Raw genomic sequence first — 10,690 nt, 5'->3', positions numbered from 1 at the left:
GGAAGGCATGTCACATGATCCTAACATAACACTCACACTCTCTTGCACTCCCTTACAGTCATTCATTATTACTCACTCGCTTTCATTCGCTCCTAATCTCACTCATACTCATGCATGCTTACTGACACTCGGGCCCAGGTTCATTAATGCCATGCAAACCCGGCACAAAGTGTTAGGGTGGGATTTACTATCCAACACACATCCTTATTCATGTTGTATAGCAGCCCAAAGCAATGTAAAGTTGCACTACGCACAGCTATGCAGTATTTTGCACCAAGTGGGCGTTCCATGGGTGGTGCATGGGTGTTACAGTGCTACTAACCATTGGTTTTAACCCAACTCCCTATCTACAAACATTGGTAGAGAGGAATTTGAGCACAAAATCTTAAGACTCCTCGAGGCAGGCATAGGAGGAGATATGTTTTCATTTCTCCCCCTTTTTCCAACGTTGTATGTGTGCTGCGTTGTACAGCACTCGTACAAGGTGGGGAAAGCCATAAAGTGTAGTTTTTGGATTGGAAGGTACCCCTTCCACTACAAAACCTATGTTACAAAGAAAAGTATGCAGAGGAGCCTGTGTGTTCTTGGCACTGATTTTGCAACCTCTGAGGTCAGGGGATGCAACGTGTTTCTTGTGCTGAACCATATATCAAGGCTGCAACCAGTATGAGGTTGTTTATTTTTAATTTTAGACTGGACCTTGCCTGTAAATGTGGACTAGAGTATTCCTATTGGAGCAGGACCAAATCTGATTTACATATTGCAGGTTTCTGTCTGCAGTGCCATGGTGGGAAAAAAGCAGTGGACTCGCAGGCACCCCGGTGTAGTTGAACTCAAGCATTTTGCGCATTCCTTTCTTTGTTTCTGAACCAGATATCAGGGGTGTGCTGTCCTTCAGCGCATGTAACATCTGTCACAGTGGCGTAGCTAGCCGTTCTGCCACCCTTGGCGATCTCTGCGTTTGTCGCCCGGCGGCCGCATGTGAGAGCGGGGGGAGGGTGCGGCCGATTCCCACGACGATGGCTGCCCCACATCCACAGGTAAGGCTGCCCCTTGCTACGCCACTGATCTGTGAAGTAACCTAATATTGATAACATGGCTTACTCAACTATCACCAACAACAACTAGGAAATGGTGCAAGGATTATCATGGCTCTAAACCTGCAAAGGTGAAACAAATATATGTGGAGGGCAACCAGAGATGTGCTTTTGCACAGACATCTGGGGTGCTGTTTGTGGAGGACACATAACCTATGCATTTGAACAGACACACACTATGCAATCTTTTTCTCCCATCCGGCCAATTCTCTGAGTCAATATTGAACGCTACAAAAGACTTAAAATAAAAAGCTTTATTTCATTCATTGTCTAAGCAAAGAAAAACTGGTCAGTGCAAGTGTGTCCAGCACGCGGCCGCACCATAAATTCATGTACTTCCCATGTGCATAGTAATCTATCAGGCAAGGCCTGTACACCAAATCTTGTGTACCACAGGATACACAGGTATACACTGCTGTACACTGAAGTTACTACATGTTGGATATGGCACACCTTGGTGGGGAGATGAGATGGGTCTTCGGGCATAATTTGCAGTATTTTGTATTGCAGGAACGCCTAAGGACAATTTAAAAACCTATCTTTTTCGAAAGTGTGGCCAGAGGCAGGAGGTTGCAGAGCAGGAATTTGTGTATGTTCATTCTTTGGCTATATTGAAACTTGATTTTAAAAATCACCTCAAAAGTGAGCATTTTAAAATTGATATTCCTCAAATCTTGAGCTTGGAGGCTTGCAGAAACTTTTTTGGGACTCACACCCATAAACCCAGCAGGGTCATGTAACATATCCAACATATATACATATATAACTCTGAGTAATATTCAATAAATAAGCAAATATTTAGGGCAGGAGTACCAGAAAGCTCCAGAGGAAGAATGTCACCTGTTCTTTCTATGGAGTCAACCTCCCCAATCTTTGTCCACCTGAGTGTGTGGGCAAAACAAATCAGCAGAGGGTGCTTGCTTTAGAAGGGGCAAAGCCGGACCCTTGACCGGATGATGGAATCCCAGCACAAGGCAAGTTCTGAAGCCTCTCAGCCTGGAAGTTGTGGGGCAGATGTTCTTAAACTGTGATCCGGGGACCCCTGGGAGCCCAAAACGCCTATGTGGGTGGTCCGCAAATGCTTAGAAAATTAAATAGTATTGACAGATTAATAATGTGTAAATGAATAAAAAGCCAAATTTAAAATGACAAAATTAAAAATATTGTGTTAATGTGAAGGAATTTGAAACGGGAGAGCAAAAAAAAGTTGGTATCCTCAGATTGATTTGTGGGAGCAGTGAAAGTGCATCAAACAAATTGTAAGTATGGATGAAGCGGAACCTCCAACCTTTCCATTAAAATAAAATAAAAGTATGTTATGTTTATATTTATTATTAAATAAAAAATTAATTAAAATGTCCTCATTCGTGTATTTGTTTGATGAATGCCACATTTAATTGTTTGTGTGTAGTGTTTTGAGGTTCAAATCATCGAAATTGCTTAGGCTGGGGTATCAGGATTCCCATTATAACTCAGTGGGGGTCTCCAGATTACAATAATGATTATGTGGGTTCACAGAAGTCAAAAGGTTGAAACCCACTGTTGTAGGAGGTTATGTGAGGTTCTCTAGATGTTTCTGTGGTCAAGGCACTTCTTGTGCAGTGTCGGAGGAGGCCAACGGCAAGTCAGGCTTGTTGGAGCTCAGTGTAGGTGTGTACAGACTCAGAGCACAACCACAAATGGATGCCAGCGTTGGTTTGCACAGGTAGAAGACCTGTTATGGGATCATGGTGGCCTCTGGTGGATCATCACCTGAGAGGCGCTCGCGTTCACTCATCCCAGTGACCTTATTTCTCTGGAGCTTGCTTATATTCCTTCCAACCGGCCAACGTCCACATTCTGACCGGCAGAGCTCCCTCATGCATAGGAACATTGAAAAAGGCAGCCGAAAAATATCTGTAATTAACAGTCAAACACCTAACTCTCATAAATGAGGTAATTAGTCTTTGAAGCTGAAAATTAGTGCAAATTAGGACATATACACACACCTTCTTAGGACGCTCCCAATCCACTCCAGCGGAGGAGTCCGTGAACAGCTCCCCCGTGAGCCCCACCCAGGACTCCACAATCACCCACCCAGGTCTTTCCAACGCATCTTACTCAAATGTTGTGTCTCCCACATCTACTAGAGTTTTCCCCTTCCATGTTTGCCAGGTGGCACCTTACACTATATCCAGATGTCTGTCTTACATGTGTTGATAATGTTGCTCTCACACATTTCCACATTTTTCGTCGAATTTTTAAAATCAATGTTTCCACACACTTTTTTCCCCATATATTGCCACCCACACCCTCCCCACACATCCACCTCAAACTTTTTCTAGATATCGCTCTCGCATCTTCCGATGACCCACCTCCTACTTTCAAGATGTTCTGCCTCATACCTTTACCGGATGTAACACTATAGCCAGTTCAAGTGTCTATACTTTTAGACCTTTTCTTTTTACTTAGACCTCCTGACAATAATTGCCCATGTCCCAGTAGTCGCAACTTACCAGAGTCCAAGCAGTCCATGCTGCATCCTGAGCATCATGCAACGCATACTTGCAACACGTAGTGCTCCGGGAACCACTAATTCTTAGCTAGACCAGGCTTTTTTCAATGTCTGAGTTTTCATGCACATGAAACTTTTGTAGAAGGCATGTAACTTTTCTAATTAGTATGTTACCATCTTGAGGCTCAAAAAACAACAGAGAAGCGCATTCCTTGAGTTTATGGCATTTGATGAAGTAGGGCATATGGTTCAGATGGAGCCGGCCGACTTTGTAGGACTCAGCCAAGCAGCTTGATGCACTCGCAAGCTCCTGGAGTGCTAGCTCCAGCAGCCAACAACCTCACAAGTTGCCCAAACCCTCACTCCAGTCCCTGAGGATGCTACAGTCTCTGAGAAGAAGCTATCCTCGCTACATCTTCCATCTTATCATGAGAGCACCAGGTTTCTCCATCTCCATCTGAAACATCATCTTGGATGGTGCAAAAAAAATTGAACTTTATGCCAAATGAAAATAAAGTAATCCTTACGCGTGAACCTGAAATGTAATTTAATGCATTACGTGCACTGCAAGGAGAGGAGAGTGATTCACAGTGATTTACAGGTTGCAATAGGAAGATGGTCCCTAAAGATCGCTTGGTGTTCCCATCAGTTGTGTAAGGAATAAGCAGGGCGCCCCTGTGCATGGCTGTATCTATGCACCTGCTAGCCGCCTGCCCTTATGTGAGTTCCTCAGGCATGAGCCGTGCTCGCGTAACAAAGATGATTTCCCTTGGCAAGCGGAAAGAATATAAAGTGGAGCATGCACACAGATGTGAAGCAAGATTCATTCATAAATACATATGTCCCGATCCATGCAACACACGCAGGGACCAAAGGTTCTCCAAAACCTAAAGGGCCACCAAGAAACCCTAGCTAGCGTAGGGGCAACAAAGGCGACTAATCAGAGGCTAGAGAAGAGATTAGTCATTAAAACATCCAACTGTTGACAATCAGAGGTGGGAGCAGTCCTACCTTTGTGAAATTATCAATTTCTTTAGGACAAACCTAAGCCAATCGTGTCTCTCCATTCTCAAAAGTCCCTCTACTATAGACCTTGCACAGAATGAAATCTCTCTCCTGCCAGGCCTGTCCGAACTGGTGTTCCTCCCCTCTGGTTTTCACTCCAAGCACCAAACAGTGGATCTCAGTCCCACCGAGGGGGCTGTGAAAATCACTCCTACCTCTGGGATTTTAGAACTTGATTCCAGCACAAGCATTCACGCCCCCTAAGTTGCTGCAACTCATTTACCGGGTATGTTCACTCCCACTGCCAGCTTTGTGACAGTCACTCTCACATCCCAGATCGAGAAATTTGCTGTCACCACTGCAGACTATTTAGCTCACTCCCATTCACAAATTTCCATGGCATCAATTTACTGACGGAGGTCATAGTTTCAAAGAAACTCTGAGCCGATTAATTGAGAACAAAATGCAAATCCCAAACAGGATTTGATGCCCAAGGGCATGAATCTGGACAGCTAGTCCTGAAGTTATTGTTTGGGCGAACTGCCTGGCTACTGGGAAGGTAGGTATTCTTATCTATTTCGATCTCCTTCAGCTTCTGGAAACAGACTCTAGAAAAGATGGACTAAGCTTTAGCCTGTTTCAAGGTCATGACTGATCCCTAATAACACTTTTTCCTAGAATAGCAGCAAATATATGTGGTGGGTGTAACCAGCATCTTTCACCCTAGCCAGGACTGCCAATACCAGTCAAGATTTCAGAGAATGGACCAAAACACTGACACTGTCCCAAAAACCTTTGTCTATTACTTCACCATGAGGCAAGAATTGGGTTTCTCCCAGTCCCTTCAAGCAATTGATATAATCCAGGATGTGACTTGATGGATGAGGTCAGTCTGTGTGAAGCATCCACATGTGATATACCCATCTCTTTTGTTTTGTGTTGGTCTGACTGTGGTAGCTAAAACCTGAAATCTAGGTATGCAATGGCTGCGGGTCATGGAGAAAAGTGAACTTCAAGTGGCCAATGAATTCCCTAGGGAGGCAATATTCTTTTTTCTCCATACTTAGATAAAGGAGAATGCGGAGTACTGGGCCTCATGGCCCCATTTCTGATGTTAGAGGGCACAGGTATCTTCTGCCAAAGCAAAAGAAGTTGGAGGAGGTCTGCAACCCTTCAAAATACCCCCAATTTTAATGCACCTGGATATGTAGCACACAAGAGACTCTTTGGGACATGCCAGCATTTGATCTCCACCAAACTGGGTGTCTGGGGACACTGAATCTTTTTTTTAGTTGTCCTAGCAGATTCCAATTTCTCCTTTGGAAACTGGTGCTAAGACCTTTCTCAACAGTGCCACAAAGGAAAGCATGCCCATTGGGGAAGGAAGCCGCAGAGGCAGTTTCATGCTATCCTGATGGGTGCTACGGACACGGCTGATGCATAAGCTATGCTGTCAAGGTTCGAAAGAAACAGTGTAGTGTTTAGCTTTGATGGACTGAGAAACATCTCCTGATCTGGTCTTGAATAAGATACATAGATCACATAAGAGCATGTTCGAATGTAAGTCCTAGTCAGACATCAGGGCCTAGTCTACAAATGTGACTAGAAACCTTAACACTGGGACCACAACGAGTAGATACAGAGAGAAGTAGATGTCCAAGACAGGCGCTTAGGGTGACCTGTCTCTTCCAAATATGCAAAGTCTAATAATTTGCAGAAGATATGTTCTCAAAAAGGTCACTGCACCAGAATCGTCCGGCTCCATATCCTGAGCCAGGAGAGGATATATAAGCTGCCTGAACAGAGGAGGCATTAGACACTGAGAGCACATGAGGCATGTAGATGGATAGTGCAAACCTGACTGCCCTGAATGCCTATCCTAACTGAGTGCCTGGCCTAACATGGAGGCAGAAGAAAAAAAAGGATGACCCCACAAGGCAAAGATCTTGGGAACGGTATCCCTCAGGATAGAGCAGCGCACAAAATCGATGAGAGGTGGTGACATTAGGTTCTCTGCACCCAAGAATGTGTATGTTTAAGTGTTTGTGGCTGTAGGAACTTGACCTTAGAATGAGCCCTGGGATTGAATGTGGATTGCTCCACCCTTGCAAATTCTTTGTTTTCTTAAAATGATGGCACCTCTGGTATGGTACCAAACAATGCCATTGTAACATAAGCTTTCAGCTCACAGTTCTAAGGGTCACTGCATGAATCGTCATTGGAGGCTACAGTAGAGTACATCCACGAGCCTCCAGCTGAGCGTACAACACTATGGGCCTAATTTATATATTGGTGAAGAGGGTTCTCCGTCACAACGGCGACGGAGATCCCTCCCAACCAATATACTGGTCTGTCCACCATATTTAATTGTGGGCAGAGCCTAAGTTTGGCCACGGCGGAGACTACTCTGTCTCCTCCGTGGCCAAATTGTTCCGATGGCCCTAGGAAGTAAGGGCCGTCGGAGACATGGCTACATACCTGCCCGCCCAATTTAGGTGGGTGGACATGCAGTCATTTTTACCACTCCAGGGAACAGTAAAAAAATGTATAAAAGACTCCCATGGCGAGGAGAGAATTCGTACTTTTCTCTTCAGAAAGTTTTGGGATTTCCTTTTTGAAAAGAAAAAAATAAATCTGTTTTCTACAGAACTGTGTCCTTCCGACACAGCCCTGCAGCAAACAGTAAAATGCATTGGCAGGAACCGCCGGGATACTGGTTCCTGCCAATGCCTTTATAAATAATCACCTTTTTAGTGATCATTTATAAATTGGGTGGGCGGTCTATCCACATGGGGATGGAGTTGTCCCGACGAGGGACCCACTTGCCATCAGTCTAAACATTAAATCGAGCACTATAGTTTTATAATGGACTCACGTTGCAATTTCTGCACTTTAACCTCATGACCTATAGGCCCCGCCCTCAAAACTGACATTAACCTCTATCAGAACCACACTCCATACTCCTTATCTGCATGGGACACCATCTGAGCAAATAATACCCCAACATAATGTGCTACACGGTCCTCCCTCTGAGGATGCAAAGGTCACCTGACTACTGGCTGTGCCTGCAGAACATGCACTTACAAAGGCGCTGAATGTTGTAGCTCTTATTGCAACTAGTAAAGTGTATACTTTGTTTCTTGTTGTGTTTATAATTGTCATGCAGTACAGCACAGTGTCACCACTAGCTGGTAACAGGGCTATGTAAATATATGTTAAAACAGGAAAATGTACTCCACTGGAAAGAGCTCTCAGAGTGATGCCATGGCCTAGTGGTGATGTCACACTCTAATGTCATTTTCCTGGAGCAATGTAGTCTGAGGTCAACTTCCGGAAGTGTTGTCACAGTCTGACTTCCACTTCCTAGAGTGATGTCAGAGTTTGACCTCAAGTCCTGAAGTGATATTACTGTCTTCTCTCTATCTGCCAATGAACCTGACAGCACTGGACAATGAAACCAGGAAGGTAGGAAGGAAGGGCCCTCACAGTGTGCTATGGCATCAAATACATATTACAACCATCAAAAGTCATTTTTCCTTACTTCACATTTTCCTGCTCATGGATCATTTTTCTTCCCTCAGAAGTTTATTTAGCCTTTGCTGTTTGCCTATTACACAATTTGCACCTTCCACAGATTTTGGTGTGAGACTTTTTAAAAATCAGTTTCACATTCAAATTTCTCTACCATTGAGCAGTAATGAGCATGCTTAACAACCTGACATCCACCCTGGTTTTCAAAACATTTATGTAGGATTTTTTGGTAAAATGTCACCCTTTTGCGCAATGTCCCCAAATGTCTTTTAACAAATCACTTATATCCGCAAGCCATTTTAGGTTTATTTTCAAAAATACACACAGTGTTAAAATGGCCCTTCAAAACATTTTACAAGGTGGCTGTCCAGCATAGCTCCAACCTGTAGTTCCTACTGCCTCTCCGTGGATGTCCACCCGCAGTACGGTCAGTCTATCTCTGGGTCATGCATTTGCTGTCGGAGCAGAAACTGGGTGTCCAGGCACCTGTGTTTAGGGTCTATACATAAATATCTGCTGATATGTATGTATACCTGTGCAGTGTGCACGTGGGTAGGATCCAGTGATTTGTTTTCAGAAGGGGTAGCGGCACAAGAGTTCCTCAGACCTTGTGCGGAGTTTTGGAGGCGATTTCTGTGTTGTCATTCCCTGAGGAGTTCACGAGGTAGTCCTTCCTAGGAGAAAGCAAAATACATTAAGAAAAAAGGTAAGATGGTTGAGTGGTCAATATATGTATGTATATACACAGACAGAAAAAAAAGTCCTGTTTCTGCCGGCCCCACAATTGGAACATTCTGGTTTGCCTATAACCTGTGGGATTTTGGCTGAGCCAACCAATGTGGTCGGATGGGGACCCCCAGACTTGCATAGTGTGAGCAGCAAAGTAGAAATCAGGACTTGGAATATTGCAGGTATGAAAAACAAATTAGGAAAGGAGGATTGGGTATACCTAATTAAGTCATCCTAATTGCTCTGTTTACAGGAAACCTGGCATACAGGGGACTTCCATCTAGAAGGGTAAAAGACCTCTAGTATCCCAGCCATCCCCTCAAGCCATTGATGAGCCATTGGGAGGGCCATGGGGTGTGTGGGGGGGGGGGCTAGCTTTACTAATTGCCACCACCTCCCCGCTAATGGTTAAAAAGTGTCTCTCCAGATCTCCCTTTTTTTAAAAAGATATTTTATTTCCAGACCATTGAGAAAGCCAATTTTATTCTGATTACTTTTTATAAAAATGTTTTTTGCTCAAAGTCTCTTTATTTAGTCTTACAGAACAAATAAGGTGCCATTACTACATACAATAGGTAACATCAATTAGTCTTCAGACCTGTTGACGTAACAGCGCATGCATGCAAAATTGACGAACCCACTGGAATGGTGGACAGAGGTGGGAGAAACCTAGGAGGGGCAAGTCAGGCCCGCCAGAGAGCTGTGTCAGGGCTGGGGGATCTTTCAGGCGCAATAGACACCAAATCAAAGGGCCAGTGAACAAGGAGCGGGGGGTGGACCTGGGAGAGGGGAAGGGGGCTAAGGGGAAAGGGAAGAGGGAGGCAGAGGGAACCAGTGGTCCACGGCGAGGTCTTTGGGAATGAAGTTGTGCACGGTGCGGTGGGTGGTTGCTGTTTGTGAGGCAGAGGGTTGCTGTGACTGCTTCACCAGAGTCATGAAGTGTGAAGGGGACGCTTCATGTCTAATCATCAAAGAGGTGGCGGGCTCGCAACCTAAGGGGTTGGAAGCAGGAGTATTCCAAGCGAGATAGGTTGTGGAGAAGGGGCTACTCAAGTCGCTGAAATTTCTTGTCAGTGTGTACGAGCTTGTGCATCATTTGCTCCAGTGCCATGGCGTGCCAGAGCTGGGTGAGCTAGGATGCTGTGGGAGGGGCCAGCAGAGAATGCAAGGAACGCGCTATGCACTGTTTAGCTGCACCCATCATCTGCCGCTCTAGGTACCAATCTGCGTGCGTCATTGCGGTCAATGTTACAGGGCGGGCGCCTAGTATGATTGTGTGGTAGTCGTCTGGTGTTGGATATCCCAGAGTGCCCTTGATGTGGCTCAGGATCTCCTTCCAGTAGGTTTTCAGGGTAGGAGGACATGCCCATCATATTTGGTGGAAGTCACCTATTGGGGCCTTGCAGCACCAGCAGGAGGTGGGAACTGAGGGACGCATGGCATGTAAAGGGGTGGGGGTATAATACCATCGAAACATGACTTTGTAGGCCACCTTCTGCTGAGGAATGCTCCTGTGACTGCACAGAATGTCTTGCCAAAGTTGCTCCCACTGTTTCAGGGTGATGACGATTCGGGGACCGCTTCCACTGGTATGGGTGGCAGGGGGGAAGGCGCGATTGTTGAAGAACTGCATATGTTTTAGATACCAATCTCCGGGGGCCCACATAGTTGCGGACAGGGTGTTCAAAGAGTTTGAGGGGCGAGTGGCAGCCTCGGCATGGGGGTGAAGAGCCCAGTGGCAATGCCAGAAATATTGGTGACAAGCAGTTTCTCACAGGTGGAAGTCCCGTTTGCAATGTTCAAAGGACTTAACAGTCAGGCCTTGGAAGAGGTT

At 45.3% G+C, this 10,690-nt stretch overlaps 1 protein-coding gene across 2 annotated transcripts in view; it reads right to left on the bottom strand.

Moving 5' to 3' along the window:
* Positions 1-1,336: 1,336 nt before the first annotated feature.
* SCN4B (sodium voltage-gated channel beta subunit 4) overlaps positions 1,337-10,690 on the bottom strand; it is a 220,506-nt gene continuing 211,152 nt past the window's right edge. Inside the window, exon 5 of one of the 2 annotated variants that reach the window (XM_078682263.1) lies at positions 1,337-8,797. In XM_078682263.1, coding sequence (XP_078538389.1) covers positions 8,785-8,797 — 13 coding nt within the window. In that variant the 3' untranslated portion in view covers positions 1,337-8,784. Of the gene's footprint in view, positions 8,802-10,690 lie in introns of both variants that reach the window. The other variant, XM_078682262.1, reaches the window with a different exon arrangement.

Source organism: Lissotriton helveticus, chromosome 3_1 (assembly GCF_964261635.1).
Source record: "Lissotriton helveticus chromosome 3_1, aLisHel1.1, whole genome shotgun sequence".
Taxonomy (NCBI): domain Eukaryota; kingdom Metazoa; phylum Chordata; class Amphibia; order Caudata; family Salamandridae; genus Lissotriton; species Lissotriton helveticus.
The sequence above is the reverse complement of the archived record's forward strand: the minus strand, read 5'-3'. Positions and strand labels throughout refer to the sequence as shown.